This window comes from Aethalodelphis obliquidens, unplaced genomic scaffold, assembly GCF_003676395.1.
Source record: "Aethalodelphis obliquidens isolate GAN/ISIS:26980383/991018 unplaced genomic scaffold, ASM367639v1 scaffold30, whole genome shotgun sequence".
Classification (NCBI taxonomy): Eukaryota; Metazoa; Chordata; class Mammalia; order Artiodactyla; family Delphinidae; genus Aethalodelphis; species Aethalodelphis obliquidens.
Genome location: NW_020837974.1, coordinates 8,198,462 through 8,216,130, shown reverse-complemented (window position 1 = coordinate 8,216,130; position 17,669 = coordinate 8,198,462). Strand labels below are relative to the sequence as shown.

The following is a 17,669-nucleotide window of genomic DNA, read 5'->3' as shown; positions in this document are numbered from 1 at the left end:
CCGCATGGCATGTGGGATGGTTCCCCGACCAGGGATCAAACCCGGGCCTCTACAGTGAAAGTTCTAAATCCTGACCGCTAGGCCATCAGAGAACTCCCCACGTGGAGTTCTTGAAGCTGTCTAAAAGGCAGAGTGAGAGGAAGGCAGAGGGCGCCCTGAGGGGTGCGCGCAGAAGCCGCCAATACACAGAGGAGGGGATGGGCCCCCTGGGTCTGGGTGTCTTCCTACATGTACTCCAGGAGTTGGGGCACGTGGATCTGAGATCTCTCTGGGAATCGGGAGCACAGGGAGGTATGGCCTGGGCCTTCTCTGTGGGCTTGCACAGAGACATAAGCAAGCTGGGCTCCATGCCAACCCAGTCCCTCCCAGTGTTCTGTGAGGCCCCTCCCATTGCTCTGTGATGCCCCTCCCAGTGTTCTGTGAGGCCCCTCCCAGTGCTCTGTGAGGCCCCTCCCATTGCTCTGTGATGCCCCTCCCAGTGTTCTATGAGGCCCCTCCCAGTGCTCTGTGAGGCCCCTCCCAGCGCTCTGTGAGGCCCCTTCCAGTATGTGAGTCAGTCTGTTTTAGAGAAAAACATGTCATGTTTGCCAGCCCAGAAGGATTATCAGCAAGGTTGGAGCTGCTTTTATGACTAGGTCGGCTTTGCCTAGCCTCCTGGGGCTTATGTTCTTACAAATTAACTGGCAAGTTTCTAGATGGTTCTAGAGCTGGGATGCTGGGATTGAGCCAGGCGACTTCATGGGCTTTGTTGCTTTCTTTTGGTATGGGGCGCCCATCAGTCTCCCCTGATATTTCTCTGGTCTCCCCTCCCCAGCCTGAGGGCCCAAGAGGCTACTGAGGTGGGTCCCGTCAGTGCCATCCAGGCCAGTTACAGGATGGAAGGCTGCCGGGCCAGACGGCCTTACCTTTGCTGCTGAGTCGTGCGTGTTGCTGCTTACCCTGCTGCCCTACGTTGTAAACCAGGAGGGAGCTGGGCCAGCAGGCTCTGGCAGGTGAAACAGCCTCAAAGGGACCTGCCGCCTGAAGGGGGTGTTCACCTTGACCTCCTGCAGCTCTTCAGGAGCTGGGAGGGGTGACATTCACTCGCAGGGGCCAGTGTTCTCCTGTCTAATTTGTAGTGTGGTTCTCTGCAGTTAACCCTTCTCTAATGGTTGTTGTAGAGCCAGAGGGGGTTTAATAAATCCCTGATCTCTTAACCCAGCAGGGCCGGAAGGATTTGAAAACACCTGGCACCTTAGTCTTCTAGCGGCTGTGATATAGTTCTCAAAGCCAAGTGAATGGCAGCAGCATCAGGTGAAGGTTACCGTGTGTGTGGAGGAGAAAGTGTTTACTGGTAGCTGTTGGGAAGGACATGTGAGTCAGTGAAATCAAAATTTGTGGAACCCATGTGGTTTTTTTTTTTTGTAACCCACATAGTTTCAAATCACTTCTTGCTCAATCTGGGTAAAACCTTGGCTGACTGATTTGCCTGTTGCCCCAGGAGCCTTTCCGAGTAGGCAGTAATCCATGGAGAAGACACATGATTTGTCACTGAGCCGCTGGGTTTAAGTAAATTTCCTAGTAGCTGAAGTTTATCCCTTTAAGCACCAAAACTTGTGTTTCAGTGATGTTGGATGGAAGACTTTCCAAAATGTGTCACGCACAGATTCTGTAATAGAGGGTGTGCCGGCTGGTTTAGCATTCTGATGGCTTGGGTGGTGATTAGGGCCAGCCCTCTATTGCAGCTTTGGTGTGGCTAGGCCTTGGGGAGCTTAGTCCCTGCACTAACCCGGCCTAGGAAAACGGCTCACAGTTTGCTTTCGTCAGCTCTGTTCTTGCTGCTGCTGTTCTCGCAGCCTCTGAAAGCACCCCACGCCCTCCCAGTATCGGCCAGGCTCTTCAGACTTGTGGGATTGGGGTCCTGGGTTCCAGTGGGTCCTTGCCCCTGACTCGCTGTAGGCCCTCGGCTGCACTCTGTTCTCTTTTCCTCTCTGAAGGTTACAGAATTGGGCGGGTCAGTTTCTGAAGTTTCCTTCTGCTCTGATAGGGCTGTGGATTTCAGGATTTGGTGAGGGCCCTGCAGCTCTCCCGGAGCCGCCTGGCTCCGCTCAGACCTAGGAAACAGTGGGCACTTGGATGGTGCTGCAGATTGAGCCTCGCAGACACCCTGGGGGCCTTGGGGAATTGTTCACATCTTACAGAGAGAGAAAGTAAAACTCAGAGAGGGGACTTGACATGCACCAAGGCACCCAGCTTTTAAGCGCTGCGGGGGCTGGAAGGGGGTTGCCAGGTTCCACATCGTACGCTTCTTGTACTGCGCGTGCTCAGAGGTTCCCCGGTGGGTGGCAGCCTGTGGGGAGCTGGACCAGGCTTTGTGTGCCTCACTGTCCAGCCTTCTAGCTCTGCCCCCTGTTTGGGACTGTCCAGTCCTGTCTGCGGAGAAGACTAGAAATCTTCCTGTCTCGTGTTCCCAGCTCCGCTTGGAAGCTCCTGGAGACGGTCCCAGACAGGCAAGGCAGGGAGGGCCTAGTAGGTAGAGCCAGGAACCCAGCAGGTGGGACGGGTGCATGAGGCAGGTGAGAGGGAACTCTCGGAAGGGCACTTCATGGGCATATGGTGCCCCCACATCGGGGAACACTCTGCCAGTTTGAGCCCTTTAGAGGACGGTGCAGGGAGATCAGCGACCTCTGAGGTTCTGTCCACCCCTGAGAGTCCCCATCTTGGGACCCACTGGATCCTTTTACTGCTCTGTTCCTTCTGATCATAGCAGAGAAATGCATGGGGGAGGAGCTGGGGAAGGTCGCAGGGCAAGTGACAACATCTTGAGACCCCTAAGCAGATTGAACTTAGCCATGGTTCCTGGTCCCAGTTCCAGGGTGAGCTGCTCATTGGAAGCCTTACTGCCTGTCTGCTTTCTGCTCTAGAACCTAGGCCTTCTCCCTCAGATACGTGCCTCTCACCAGCAAGGGAGGATCCCGCTTCTCGGACCCCCGCTGGGCCAGTGATGCCCAGCCCACTGAGTAGCCCAGTGCAGTGGCAGAGCCAGGCTTCGGCTTTCCAGCCTCCTGGTTATGGGCTGAAGCTTAGTGCTCCCTGTCGGGTTGGCTTGGGAGATGAAGGATGCCTCCAAGGGCTGTATCTTCTCAAATTCTTCACTTCTAGAACCTGAGAATTGAAGAAACAGGCTCAGGAAGGGGGTGGGGCGTGGCTTCAAATTAAACGGAGTTTAGCGGGGCCAAAACCTTAGCCCTAGTGTCCTACACACCTAACCCCCCTCCGCCCCCCCGCCCCCCACATCATCAGAGCGCCTGATCCAGTTCCATTGTCCTCTTGGGGCTGAGGGTAGACAAGGGTGGCGGGAAGCGTGGCCGCACAGGTTATTCTGTTTGGCGAGAATAGTCCAGAAATGAAAACCAGTACCAGCCAGTGTGAAATTTTCTGATTTGGGTCAGAACCAGCAGCTCCCTATTGTGTCCACCAGTGGGACCCGTGACCCCAGGCCAGCAGTAGGGAAGGATCTGGGCAGCTTCCAGAAGCATTTGCCGTAACCAGGTGGTTGCTGGTTTGCCGACCGTTGTAAGGGTGGCACAGCAGACTGGAGGCGTCCATCGTTTCCTGAGCACCTTCCCAGCTCCTGGAGCCAGGCTGGGCCCAGTGGAACAGAGAGGAACATGCCCAGGGCCTGTCCTTGGGGAGCTCCAGTGGAGGGACTGCGTGGAAGGGTTTCAAAACCCTTCCCACTGCGTCACCTTGAACATGGGCAGTGCTGGATTGGAGGACGCAGTCACCGGGAGGGGGAGGAGGTAGCAGGCATGGCGGGCCATCTACGCCAGCTGTCCCCAGGGCAGGGCTCCCTGAAACCATAATGGCACGGGTTTATTACCGTTTAAAAATATAACGGCTTAAAACCAAGTGAGAGACCTGGAATTAGTCACTGTGGGAAGCAAGACCTTCATTGAAAAAAAAATTTCCTGTATTTTGAACTAATTTGGGATTTACAGAAAAGTCACAGAAATAGTAGAGTTTCCCCACCGCCCTTACTTGACTTCTCGCGTTAACGTCTTTCGTAAACATGGTGCGGCTCAGAACCAGAGAGAGGCTCACCACTGGTGCAGGACTGTTAGCTAAAGACTTTTCCCACTTTCATCGGTGTTTCCTCTGCAGTTGTCTTTCTGTCCCACGATCCCACTTTGCGTCCAGTTGTCATTTCTCCTCCACCTGTTCCTCCTCCTGTGGCCTCCTGTCGAATGGCCCTTAATTTGGGTTCGTCAGACGTTTTCTCATGACTGGACTGAGGTTATGCTGTTTTGGCAAGAACCACAAAAGGGGTGTTATTTCCTTCTCGGAGCATCTTCTCTTGGGGTTCCTGATGTTGGTTGGTCCTGTTACTGGTGGTACTGGTCTGGACCATTCAGAGTGGTTTCTGCTGGACTTCCGCTCTGCGGGGAACCACAGAGCCCTCCTTTTGATGAAGCTGGTGAGTTCATAATTCTTTTAGGTTTGTCTTCAGAGTCTCTGATTGTCCAGGAGAACGTTTTTTGACAGCCAAAGCTTCATTCTCGATACCTTGTAAAAAGATGAGGTTCATCCCCAGCAGTGTTCTTTCGTGTCGCTGCCCCGTCCCTGCCTACGGTTCCTTCCCCTCCCCAAGGCCCAACTTGGAGTTTGACTTTTGTCGCTTGATTTTCACAGGGGAAGTGATGGCGGGCCGGCCTCTGGCTTAACATCAAGTATTCAGATTCTCTTTCTTGGTTAGTTTGGGTCTGAGAGGAGTGAACATCAGATCTCTTTGCTCCTCCTTCCAGATACTCTTCATCGGGATCTTTTCTGTAAAAAAAGAAAAAAACAGAAGCCCTCACTGTACAGAGGCAGCTGCGGGAAGTGAAACCACAAAGGGGCCTCGGCAGCACCCGTGTCTTCCTCACTCGGTGTTTCTCCGGCTCCTGTTTCTGCTAAGTCGGCTCCGCACATTAAGCTCTGCCCTCTCTTCTCCCCAAGTGCCTCCCTGCCCAGCGGTCCAGTGAGCAGCCCCAGGAGTGTCCCCGCCACGGTGCCCGTGCAGATGTCGAAGCCCAGCAGGGTCCAGCAAGCTCTCGCAGGTAGGCAGGCTGCTCCCTGGTCCAGGTTCCAGAACAGACTGTGTCTGGCAGGACCAGGATTTGGGGGCAGGGGAGAATGCGTGGGGTAGGGGGAGGAGATTGTGGGGCAGGGGTCTTGTTACCCTGTGTGTTCTCATGGAAACCCAGAGAGGCTCCTTGGGGGGCGGTGCCTTTTTTCAGTGATGGTGTATCCCCCAGCGGGTGAGCCTGGGTGGCTGTTCGTTTGTCTCGGTGTTGGGGCGGGGGCGGGGGGGGGGGGCGCGGGGGCGGGGCGGGTCATGCCTAATGACGGTGGGTGCCCTGGTGTGGCCTTTCCCCATCTTTTACGTTTTCATATCGCCTTGAATTATGGTTCAGGAGTCACTTTGCTGTCCCCAAATGCTTTAGGCATTTCCCTAAAGGGGCCCCCTGGGGAACTCATAGAACTCTTGGCTGGAGTTAACATTTTGAGTAAGTGCTTTTGTGTCTCTCTAGATCTTTTGTTAACCTTACACCTTTGAACTGTTGTTTTTTTTAATTGATTAATTATTTATTTTGGCTGCGTTGGGTCTTCGTTGCTGCGCAGGCTTTCTCTAGATGTGGCGAGCGGGGGCTACTCTTCGTTGTGGTGCGCGGTCTCCTCGATGCGGTGGCTTCTCTTGTTGCGGAGCACGGGCTCTAGGTGCGCGGGCTTCAGTAGCTGTGGCACGTGGGCTCAGTAGTTGTGGCTCGTGGGCTCTGGAGCACAGGCTCAGTAGTTGTGGCGCACGGGCTTAGTTGCTCCGCAGCATGTGGGATCTTCCCGGACCAGGGCTCGAACCCATGTCCCCTGCATTGGCAGGCAGATTCTTAACCACTGTGCCACCCGGGAAGCCCCAAACTTTTAAAAATTCCTCTTGCGGGTATTAGGAAGCCATTGAAAGTCATTTTTTAACTTATGGGAAATGTAAAATCGTACTTGAAGATACACTGAGGAGTCTGGTGAGCCTCCATCATTTAAAGATGGAGGCAGAGGAGTGAGCTAACCAGACTGGGTGTTGGGTGAGTCACTGTGGTAGCACAGGGGGGATTGGAGGGGACCAGTCCTAGAGGCAGGGAGACCCTGTGGACCTGGACTTCATGCCTCAGGTGGGCCAGCCACTGACTAGGGTCGTGGCCGTAGATGGAGGTAAGGGCTTCTGACTTGGTGGTTGGACTGGTTGTGAGAGGGAAGGAATGGAATGAGGCCTGGTGTACAGCTGCCGACAGAGATAATAAATCATCATAATTAAGGAGGAAGGACTAGGGGTTTTGCATGTGTGGTAACTCATTTCATCCCAACAGCAACTCTGTGGGGGAGGAACTTTGATTCCCATTTTATATTTAAGGAAAGTGAGGCTCAGAGAACTCCGCAAACCTCCCAGGGCCAGCCAGCCAGCCCTTGGCAGAGCTGGGATTCAGCCCCAGGCATTCTTGGCCTCAGAGTCTGGGCTTCTCGCTGTGAGGCGATGGGGCGATGGGTGGGGTGATGGCTGTGGCTGTCGACAGGCGGAGCTGTCCCAGAGGCAGGGAGGTTTGGATGAGCAGTTCAGAAGAGCGGCGTGGGGTGGAGTGGGGCGGCCCGTTCCCGCCCCCCGGGAGTGAGCTTACGGAGACCCAGTTGGATGCCGGGAAGAAGAGCCCTTGAAGGACATGGAAGGACCAGTCAGAGGCGGTGAGGACGGTAGAGTGGGGCCGGGAAAGCCCCAGGACGGGAGGCTTTCAGTCTGTCAGCTGCTCAGCCATCAGCCCTTTGCTGGGGCAGAGAGAACAGTGAGCAAAAATGTGGTGACTAGGAAGTCCCTGCCCAGTTTAGGTCTTCTCGTGGCATCCGACGCCACAGGTGTTTCAGGCCTGTGTGTGTGTGTGCGTGTGCGTGCGTGTGGTGCTGGTCTTGTTGGAGAGAGGTTGTGGGGGAATGGGCCCAGCCTGCACGCGCCCAGCCCCGTTCAGCTCTGCGGTCACTGAGGCCTTAATACCAATGCCGTGATCACCTCTGCACACAGCTCAGAAGTGGTCTGGGTACTGAGGAGCTCTTGAGGCTGGACCGTCTGCAGGCCACATCCTCTGTGTCCCCTGCCGCCTGGGCTCTCACAGCGATCCTGGAGGCAGGCAGGTATTTTAATCTCCATTTGCTTGTCAGGGAAACAGACCCCAAAGGTTCAGGAACTGGGTCCCAGTGAGGAAAGAGTAGTAGACGAGCCAGCGGCCAGACGCCGCCCAGTCTGAATACGTGGCTCTGGCTCGTACCTGAAGCTGGGGCCGCTGTGTGGGGCACCAGGGAACCAGGGATCCTGCGCCCACCCCCAAGAAGCAGGGTCTGGAGAGACCTCTCAGCTGGGCTGCAGTTACGGATTCGATTATGGATTTGGGAACACGCTCACCGCATTGGGGTGAGCACCTGGGCACAGGGGTCTGCAGGTAGGTCTCCAGCCCGGGGATGTACTGCGGAAGGGCTGCGCGCCCCTCTCGCTGGTGGAAGATCCATCTCCGTGTCAGCCAGGCGCGTCAGGTGCTGGCTTTGCTGCTTGCAGCCCGGCCAGGGCCTCTTCTTAAGGGGGGTGGGGAGGAGTGGGCCTCCGACACCGGGGCCAGGCTCCCACCCTGCGAGGGAGGAGGAGTGTCTGCATTTTACGCTACCAAGACCTGCCCAAGACCGGTCAGCCAGTGGGGAGTGGTACTGGCCTTGAGCCCAGCTTGGTAAGCCAGCGGAGGGTAGGCTTGGACCTGAGCCCTGGTCACTAGACGGAAGGCCAACGCTGGACATCAGAAAGGGGGTGTCTGCACATCTGCCCATGTGCAGGACCTGCCAGGGGCTCCGGCAGATCAAGACGAGAGCAGGAAAAGCCGTGGCTATCCAAGCTGTTACGCCGATTTGGGGGGGCTGTCCCTGAGCCCTTGCTATTGGGGAAGATGTGATGGCCCCTCTTGGTCCCCCCCCCCTGCCCAATCCTGTCCACTGGACGCCGCTTTTGTGAAATGTTAGCTCTGGGGTGATTTTCACACTTCTTCACAAGAAGGCAGACCTGCAGGGCATGGGCTGCTTGTCTGTGGACGTCTAAGTTAGGACTTCGCTGTCTGTGTCTCGAGTTCGGAGGAGCAGTTCCTGCATTGAGAAGGGCAGGGGCGTTGTTCACGCTGGCCTCTTGCGGGGCTGATGTGGTCGCCTCAGGGATGTCTGCTCCCCAGCAGGCAGGGACCGGGCACCTCTTGGGGCAGAGTGAAGGAGACGGAGCAGGAGGGGGACGGGGCTGTTTCAGATGGGCAGTCAGGGAGGGGCTGCCGCTCAGGGAGGGGCAGCCAGTGCAGAGGGGTCTGCTTGATGGGCGGGAACTGGTGCATGTTGGGGCAAGTACAAAGCGCCAGGGTTCTCCTAAGGGATTGTTCTCTTTTTTTCCATCTATCTGCCCCCTGTGCCTGCTTGTCATTTGGCCCACCCGATGTTTAGTTCCAAGGGAACCCACAATTTGAGCCCAGGAACAACCTTGGGATGCTTGTGGCATCGAATCACCTGATGAGCGGGCACCCAGTGTCCAGCCTCGGTCTTCTGATGTGCACTTTGGTGTCTCCTGGGAGTGACCACCACAACGCACCCTGTGCTGCCCAGGCTGCCGGCCTCTGCTTCTGTCCCTAACTGGGCGCATTTGCCCCATTGAGAGCCTTTGTTCTCTGGTGGAGGCCACAGTGGGCCCCAGTGGATCCCGAGGCCAGATCTCTCCTCACCGCTCTGGATCGCCTCTGGAGTGGGCAGCAGGTCCACCTGGCTTGTCCGCTGTGCCCAGACCCCTTGCCACATTCTGAGCACCTAGAAAGCCCCTCTAAGGGAGGTGCCCGAGGGGAAGCCCAGAGCTCCCTTCCCTGGGGGAGGAGGTGCTTTTGAGCCTGACTAGGGACAGGGAGGATTGGGTAGAGGGTGTGTGGACAGCAGGGTGCCTGAGAGTGTGGCAGGAACGGGGACTCCAGCGGGAGGACGTGCTGTGTTCCAGGTCCTTGGGGAGCGCGGGTGAGGGTCCAGCTAGGATGCGTGTGGAGCGCCAGGCTGAGGAGTGAGGCATCCCTCCTGCAGGCATCAGGAAGGAGGGACAAGGTTGGACAGGCCACTCGGCGCGGCTGCCTGCTGCGGCTCCCTCACGCTGTGGGCTGCCCCTGTGCTCCCACCCAGGGCAAAGGGGACCAGAGAAAGAAGCCACGGCCTGGGACCTCAACTGCTCCAGAGGAGCGGCCACAGGGGCCATGGGGACGCCTCGGTGGGGGAGCAGGCCCGGGGCAGCATTCCCGCTGGCCCGCCCCGCCCCAGCAATGGCGCTGAAGGCACCTAGGCGGGCCAGGTGCGGCGTGCAAAACAGGCAGCGCAGCACGGGGGCAAGGTGAGCAGGAGCTGAGGGGCGCGGCCGAGGGGGCACAGAGCGAGGACCGTGAGCTCCAGCCCATCTGCGTCTCCATAGCTTGGCTGCGCCCTTCTGTGTCGCCCGTCTGCTCTCCTTCCTCATGCCTGGCACAGAGAGGCGCCCACCAGAACTGCTGAGGAGGCTTCCGGGGGTGGCGTTCTGCCCTCTGCCCTCCCGAAGCAACAGACTCGCCCACTGCATGCTCCAGGCACGGGCTGATGGGTTGCTTGCACAGACCCCTTTGGAGCTTGGGGCCAAGGCTCCCACCAGCCAGGCATTTCACTGGTTCCCGACCCAGAGCTTAGCCCTGCCGGCCCGGATAGGCCCTGGCAGCCTCGAGCAGCCGGATTCCCCGGGGAGATCGGCAGGTCCTGATGGCCATTGACAGTGCCAGCTGGACACAGCTGGGGTTTGTGGAGGTCACATGCTGAACGACTCCTTCTAACGTTTCTCCCCTCTCTGCATGTCTGATCTCGCACCCCGTGTAGGCATGACGAGTATTCTGATGTCAGCCATTGGACTCCCTGTGTGTCTTAGCCGCGCACCCCAGCCCGCCAGCCCTCCCGCCTCCTGTCTGGCCTCTAAAAGTCACAGCTCAGTTAAGAGATTGAGGAAAATGTCCATGAAAGGTAGTTCCTGCTCACAAATACTCTCTGGCCTCTGCTAAGCCTCCTCCGAGTCTTGCTGCCTCTGACTCTTCTGCACCGAACGCTCTTCTCTGACCACCACGGCCCTCCGCCGCTTCCTTCGAAGGGCCAGCCCATGTGGGGCTACTTCAGAGGGGTCCCCCGATGACCACTGCCCTGGCCGTCACACAGCCAGGGAGGAAGGGGTTTCAGAACCGTTGGAAGGCGCTGTGAGTTTTAACAGAACTCAGGTGGAGGGGCCTGTGGGTAGTAAGTTCTAAACCTGCCGTTTCTAAAGCCGATGATGGCTCTGCTTCCATCGTTGGGCCAGAGAAGTGCGACCGCTCTGGTGACCTTCAGATGGTGTGAGAGGGGGCATGGCTCTGGCTCCGCCAGTCCTGGGTTTCCAGAGCTCACGGGCTTTGTGAACTCACACAAGCCTCCCGTTCATGAGCGGAGCGGCTCCTACAGGGCAGGTTGCTTGTGGGAGGAATAGGAAGTAAATCGCTTGGGAAGCGCCTGGCAAGTAGCAGTAGTACGGTGGTTGCTCTCATCCTGTTCACTGCCTGTCTAACCCCCGCCCAACGGGGGAGGAGGGAGGCCAGGGAGGGGCGGGGCTAATCCTGCCCAGCCCCGCCCCACCCCTAGCAGTCACTCCTGCCCTGCTCCCCCTTCTTACTCTGCCTCAGAGGCTGGCAGCTTCCTGAGGCACTCGGGTTTGCCCCGGGAAAACAAGGCTCTCAGCAGACGCTCTGGCCTTCCTGGGCTCGGATGTCCCTTTCGTGGGGTAGGCGGTCACCTGGCTGGCCCCCTTTGAGAAAAGTGGCTCCTGGTGAGTTACCTCCAGTTCTGAAAGGCTGCCTGGGCACAGGCAGGCAGAGAGGTAGGGGTGCTGAGCCAGGCCTCACCGGAGGGATCCCAGGGTCCAGCTGGAGACTGGCCTGTCCCTAGTCGACGTGGCCTTCTAGACCAGTCTTTTCTAGAAGGCCTCCTCCCCTCAATCAGAATAGAGTCCCAGCCAGCAGGATGGCCACCCGGTGCCGGTGGGGACTGTGCTTTTGCCTGGCTTTCTCCCCAGCGACCAGAGTCAGAGTCCTAGAAGTCTGTGTGTATGGGGGTGCGTGTGCGTGTGTATGGGGTGCGTGGTCTTCCTTTGCCTCTAGCTGTTTTTCAGGTCATAGCAGCTAATGCCCTTACAGTGATCACGGCTTTGGTTGGTATTGGGTCCACTTTTTAGATGAGAGGACTGAGACTCAGAGGTGACCTGATTTGGTCCCAGCCCAAGAGCCAGAATCCAACCTGACATCACCAGGTCCCTGCCCCTCTGCTCCCCTCATAACTGTCACCTGGCCTTCTCTGGTCTAGAAGGAGCTCAGGCTTGTAAGTCTTTGCAGCCACAGGCTGATGGCCGTGAGCTTGGGTTCACACCAGAGCCCCTCTGGTCTCAGGGTCTAGGACCAGGAGCTCCCCCTGACCTTGAGACAGGATGACAAGCCCTGCCGGGATCACTCTTCCCAGGCTGCGCTGGTCTCCCTGGTCCCTCCCCTGTGCTCCGCTTTGCTGTCCCTCTGTGATTCTGCAGCTGCCTCTGCCTGGAGAACCCCTGCCATGCTGATTCTCTAGCTGGGGGCGTTTCTTCTCCTTGGGGTGGGGCCTGTTTGGTGCAGGGCCGCTCCGGGCTTCCTGCACAGGTGCACACAGAGAAGTGGGAGGTTTCGGGAGGAGGGGTCGGGGACAGAACTGTGGGCAGCTTAGGAATGGAGGAGGCATGTCACTGACACCCCACAGTCCAGGGACAAGCCCAAGAAGACTGTGGTTTGTTGTGGCCGTGTGGCCGTCACCTGCAGTTGGTATGCACACAGATGTCCCCATGGGGTAGGCACGCACTACACACTTGACTCAGAAAACTTACTTCTCTTACCGAGACTTTCTTACAAGAATGATGAAAGCTGAGTAAAATAACACGGCCAGAACGTGCTCCAGAGTATCTGTTTTAGAAGCTGCTGTTTGACTCTTCCGCATGTCCTCTGAAGCCTGGGACGGGTTTCCTGAGTGAAGGTGTGCAGGGCCCCGTCGTGGCTCCTGAGGGCTGTGGCCAGCTGCTGTCTCTGCCCCTCTTCCGTCTCCTCCAGGGCTCCTGGGGCCGGGCCCCCGGCGTGGGCCGGGAAGGGCTCAGCTGGCAGAGCTCCGGGGCGTTCTGCGCCTGGCCCAGGTCTCTCCTCTCCTGCACGCTAACCTTCCCCTCTGAGCCGCCCTAACATCCCTCCCAGCAACTTGGACCGCTCCCTGTCGTCCTTTCTCTCTCGTTCCAGCATCTCCAGTTCGCTCTCCTCGGGACACCGCTTATGTTCTTCTCTCTTTTAGGAGGGCCTCCAAAGCCAGAGCCAGAGCAGGTGATAAAAAACTACACAGAAGAGCTGAAGACGGCCCTGGATGAGGTGCGTGTCACGGGAACCACGGTGCTTTTGGTTTTGTTTGGAAATGAGGGGTGGCTTAGACGAGGATGCCAGCCTGTCCCCCGCTGGAAGGTGCCTCGTCTAGAGAGCCATCCTGCCCCCCGCTGTTGGGAGGGCCGGTCGGGGTTCCTGTGGCTAACCCAGCCTGCCAGACCCCCGTCACGGCTGCACCTGGGCCTCTCTCTGCTGAGCCTCGCTTCGGGGCTGTGGCACCACTTTTCTCCGATTTGCGTGGAGGGTCCTGGAGAATCTGGAGGGGCGGGGGTCAAGGTCATTCGTGCCAGTCCAGAGCCGAGGACTCTCTCGCCTCTTTCTCCTGCAAACTGAGTGCATAGGAAGTATCTGGTTGGTAAAGGTTTGGACAGAAACCTGAAAGTCATCCTCACGTCGGCCCCTCCCTCCAGCCTGCTCTGCCCTCCCCCTTCACAGCTGTCTGTCTGTCTGTCTCTGCCTTTGTGCTCACCCAGCACAGCTGGGCTGCTTTGCCCCCCGCCACCCCCCCTCCAAGCTGCCGGCTACACAGCTGACACGTGGCCACGATGACTTAGTACCCGCTGCTCACAGCCTCTCAGCTGGGCCCCCGACGTGTAAGACGAAGAAGCCCCAGCCCCGAACGTGGCCGTCAGGGCCTCCTGGGATCTGGTCCTCCCCCCACCTCGCTTTGTCTCCTGCACCCTGGTTGCCCCTTGCCCTGCAGGTGCGCCGCCCCTCCCAGCGGAAACGCTGGCTCCTGCTTCAGAACGCTTTCTTCTCTCTACCTGAGGGCCCGGGCCCGTTCCCATGCTTGTGCGTCTGACAAGTTCCCTTTCCCTTGTAAAGCCCAGCGCTGAGGGCCCCTCCCGTACTTACCTCTCTGCCTGGCTGTTCTGGCCGCCCTCTCCGCCTGTGCTTCAGTTGTTACACCGGCCCCCACGCTTGGTGCCGCCTGCCGTCTCCTCTGCTGTGGTGACGGTGAGCCCTCTGTGCTCCCAGCCTCCGGAACAAACAGCTGTCAGATTGAGTTAGACTGGGGTGAGGCACTTCAGCAGACGAAGCTCGATCCTACAGGACTCACCTGCTGTGGCACAGGGGCCATGGGTGAGCGTTCCCCGGGTTGGGTCTCCCTCCAGGACTGCATCATCTGTATGGAGAAGCTGTCCATGGCGTCCGGCTACAGCGACGCGACCGACAGCAAGACCTTTGGGCCGGTGGCTGTGGGCCGCTTGGCCAAGTGCAGCCACGCCTTCCACCTGCTCTGCCTGCTGGCCATGTACTGCAACGGAAACAAGGTACCCATGGCCCACCAGGGCCAGGGGTGGGGGTCGGGGTCTCCTTCCCGCAGCCTGTACCTGTCATGTTGCACTTAAGCAGGTGACTGGGGCTGCCGTGTGAGAGGCCCAGGACCTGCTCGGAGGCAGCCTTGAGATGTCTGCAGCCCTGGCCCTGCAGCAGGATGGGCCTGGGGGTGGCAGGCGATGCCTGGCTGCCCTGCCTTTGGTGTAGTTTAGCCGGAGTGGACAGGTTAGGGGGACGGAGAGAACGAAGGCCTGTGGTGGGCCTCGGGGCCTGGCCTTTGCGCAGTGTCCCCGTGCCATCGTGTACCAGCCAAGATGCCAGCTTATCAGTCCCTCGTTCACAGGGTTTTCTTTTTCATCTTAAACATGACTCGGCTGTGCAAGCTTTTGCTCATAAACCTCATTTTCTTACCTGATGCCAGTCTCTGGGTACCTTGTCCCTTTAATGAAAATTGCACGAGTTTCTGGGTTAAAACTTATCTTTCCAAGGAAGCTTCTAGAATCAAGTTTCTTTGTGAGGAGGCTGCCTGGGAGTTGGGCAATGCGCCTGGGACCCACTGTGTGACTCGGGGCCAAACCCGTGTCCCTGTGGGCCTCTTTCCCATCTAGCCAGCGGGGTGGCTGGCCTGGGTGCCCGCTCAGGGGCCCCGACTCAGTCCACGGCATTCTGCCTTGTCCCAGGATGGAAGCTTGCAGTGTCCTTCCTGCAAAACCATCTATGGGGAGAAAACTGGAACCCAGCCCCGGGGGAAGATGGAGGTGTTCACGTTCCAGGTGTCCCTCCCCGGCCACGAGGACTGTGGGACAATCCTTATAGTCTACAACATTCCCCATGGCATTCAGGTAAGGGGCCCCGGCACAAGAGAAGCCTCCTCGGATCTTTCTGGAATCAGCCCTTCTCGGGTGCTGTCCTTTCTCTCCTGCCCCCTCCTAGCAGTCTGCGCACCCCGGGTCACTGTGAAGGTGCCTAGGCTGCCAAGTCAGGCCACCAGCAACCAGGAGGCACTGGTGCTGGGGGCTAGAGCCAGCTCCTAGGGTTGTGGAAGCAAAGAGGTGGCCCTAGCCCTTTCCTGAGCCAGGGAGGGCTTCCTGGAGGCAGAGGCATCTTCGCTGGACTTGTACTGGGTGGAAGGCCAGCAAGCGTCCAAGCAGGAGGAGCGCTTTTATTGGGCCGGCCGGCTGGCGAGCCCACAGGGGCAGAGCACAGGGTGGGGAGGGCTGGCTGGCCTGACTGCTCTTGAGGGACCTGCTCAGTGGCCTGATCCAGGCCTGCGTGGGGCGTGCGGGGACAGGAACCCAAGCTCATTGGGGACCCAGACGGGAGCCCTGGCCCCTGAGGTCTCTGCCTTGGACCAGGTGGGGGGATCTCAGAGCCTGGGCAGGTTGGGAAGATACTGGGTAGTGGGGGCCAGGAGTCTGACGGGATGTCACTCGGTTTTGTCTAATTATGTGCTTCCCCTGGTTTCCCTCCAGTTCTCTGTGGCTCAAAGTGAAATTTAGAAACACTCCAGACAGCAGTAGAGCCACAGAGCGGGAGGGGACTTTGGAGTTGTACATGGCGTGTCACCGTGTGGCCGAGGGCACAGCAAGGGCTGTGCGCGGTTCCAACCGCCAGCCTCTGTCCAGCCTGCCGCCACTGTCTCGGGCCCCACTCCGGCCACTTCTGGAGCGAGAGTGGAGGGGCTGTGTGCCCGAGGGAGGGTGTCAGGCAGCGGGCCCTGCCATCCGGTCCAGAGAGCCCCGTGCCCGGAGGGCCGCCAGCGACGCAAGCGCTTCCGTCCCAGCCTCTAAAGGGTCCGGGCTCTTTGGGGAAGTGGAGGGAGTTAGCCGGAGTGTCTGACACCAGGCTGAGCGGCCCGGGTTCAGGGAGGGCAGTCGTGGGTGGGCGCCGTGTTCACGGTGGGTCTTCAGAGCGAGATGTGAGACGGCAGTCGATTTGGTTGGTCACTTGAGCGCAGCAGTAGCCCCACCTGGAAGGCGAAGGGGTGAGGCTGGGCACCCGTGTCCGAGCACCTCTGCAGCCGGAGGGCCCCTCAGCTCCCACTCCCCGCATCTGTGTGCCTCCTGCAGGGCCCGGAGCACCCCAACCCTGGAAAGCCGTTCACCGCCAGAGGGTTTCCCCGCCAGTGCTACCTTCCGGACAACGCCCAGGGCCGCAAGGTGAAGGCCCGGCCGACGCCCCTGGGAGTGGCCCCCCTTCCCCCCGGCTGGCAGCTCTGGGCCCAGCTGTCTGTGTGCGGTGGGAGGCGGTGGGGTGGGGAGGGCCCAGCTCGGCGGCCACACCAGATCTGCCTCTGCTCACCTTACTGCGACAGGCAGAGGGGGATGAGGCCTGGGGGCCGGCTGGGGTGTGGGCCACCCCTTCCCGGGGACCTGCTGTGCGTTAGGCATCCCAGGTGCCCGGGGTCCAGGGAGAGACGAGCTGACCTCACAGGTGCTCCAGTGGGAGGACGGGATGGGGAGGCGCTGGGGCCGTTCTACCTGGGTGGTGGGGGCGGTGGCCTGCAGAGCCACCTCTGCACTGAGACCTGAGTTGGGACTTCCCAGCTCTCCGAAGGCCAGGGAAGAGCATGCCAGGCAGACAGAAGAGCCGGTGTGGTGGCTTTGGGGTGGGGACAGCTCCGAGGGTGTGAAGAGGCTTAGGGAGGTGAGGGGGTGTCGGGGTGGGTGTCTGCTCTCCAGGCCAGCCCCGGGAGCTGGGGTTTGTTCTAAGCGCTTGTTCACGGCCACCTTCTTCCCCCCCTCCCCGCCATTCCCTCCCCTTCCCCCTCTTCCTGCCTCCCCACCATCCCCTCCCCCTTGGGCAGGTCCTGGAGCTGCTGAAGGTGGCCTGGAAGAGGCGACTTATCTTCACAGTAGGGACGTCCAGCACCACGGGGGAGACCGACACGGTGGTGTGGAACGAGATTCACCACAAGACAGAGATGGACCGCAACGTGACAGGCCACGGCTACCCCGACCCCAACTACCTGCAGAACGTGCTGGCCGAGCTGGCCGCCCAGGGGGTGACTGAGGACTGCCTGCAGCAGCAGTGAGCTGGGGGCGCAGGCGTGCCCCCCCGGAGCCCAGGCTGCTCCTGCCTGCCTGTCCCCATCCCCCGGCCCCCCCAGGCCCGGGTCTGTGTGGGAACTGGGCGAGCCTGGGGGTCATACTCGTGAGGGCTTTGGATGCAGCTACCTCAGTGCGTGGGCCCCTCCGTCCTCGGTGGGCCGCGTTGGGCCATCGGTGCTGGGGGCCCTGCAGGGGGTGAGGAGAGACTGCCTGCTGTGCCCCCAGCCAGGGGCAGGCCTGGGTCTGGGTCAGCTTCTCATACCTCAGATGTTCTATTTGCAATAAATGCCCTATAGCCAAAGTCAGCGGGCCCTGGTGGGTTTGTCAGCGGAGAGGCTGCGTGTGTGTGTGTGTGTGTGTGTGTGTGTGTATGTAAAATCTGATGTGTGAAGGCCAGCACACACATGTCCTGCTGCGTCAGAACAGGAAGGGGCCTTACAGGCTGCCCATCCAACCCCCTAAATGAAGAAACCAAGGCTACAGTGAGGCCAGGAGCCAGGCGCTGACCTGAGCTGCTCCCGGGCCCCGCCCCAGTTCTCCTTGCAGTGCGCAATCCAGCAGCTCTGCCAGGGCCCCTCCCATCTCTTTCCCCAGGGTTCTGGCTTTCTAAGTACTGCTCACATGGGGCAGGTGCTGCTGTCTTCATTCTACAGGTGAGGAAACAGGTTCAAGGGTACAGTGACAGCGGTAGAGCCGGGACTGGAATCCCGGACAGGATTGATCTGACCCCATCCTCAAAGTTCTCATCCTTCCCAACCTTCTTAGAAGGAGGATCCAATACTCGCAGGCTTGCTGTCTG

The 17,669-nt window shown here is 59.2% G+C and overlaps 1 protein-coding gene across 6 annotated transcripts in view; it reads left to right on the top strand.

The window, feature by feature from the left end:
* Positions 1-17,669, top strand: part of DTX2 (deltex E3 ubiquitin ligase 2) — a 34,081-nt gene extending 16,412 nt beyond the window's left edge. For 3 of the 6 annotated variants that reach the window (XM_027126094.1, XM_027126095.1, XM_027126096.1), the window contains 7 exons: positions 4,978-5,078; positions 9,952-10,092; positions 12,454-12,527; positions 13,655-13,813; positions 14,501-14,662; positions 15,890-15,979; positions 16,627-16,854. In XM_027126094.1, coding sequence (XP_026981895.1) covers positions 4,978-5,078; positions 9,952-10,092; positions 12,454-12,527; positions 13,655-13,813; positions 14,501-14,662; positions 15,890-15,979; positions 16,627-16,854 — 955 coding nt within the window. Of the gene's footprint in view, positions 1-4,977; positions 5,079-9,951; positions 10,093-12,453; positions 12,528-13,654; positions 13,814-14,500; positions 14,663-15,889; positions 15,980-16,626 lie in introns of all 6 variants that reach the window. The other 3 variants (XM_027126093.1, XM_027126098.1, XM_027126097.1) reach the window with 3 other exon arrangements.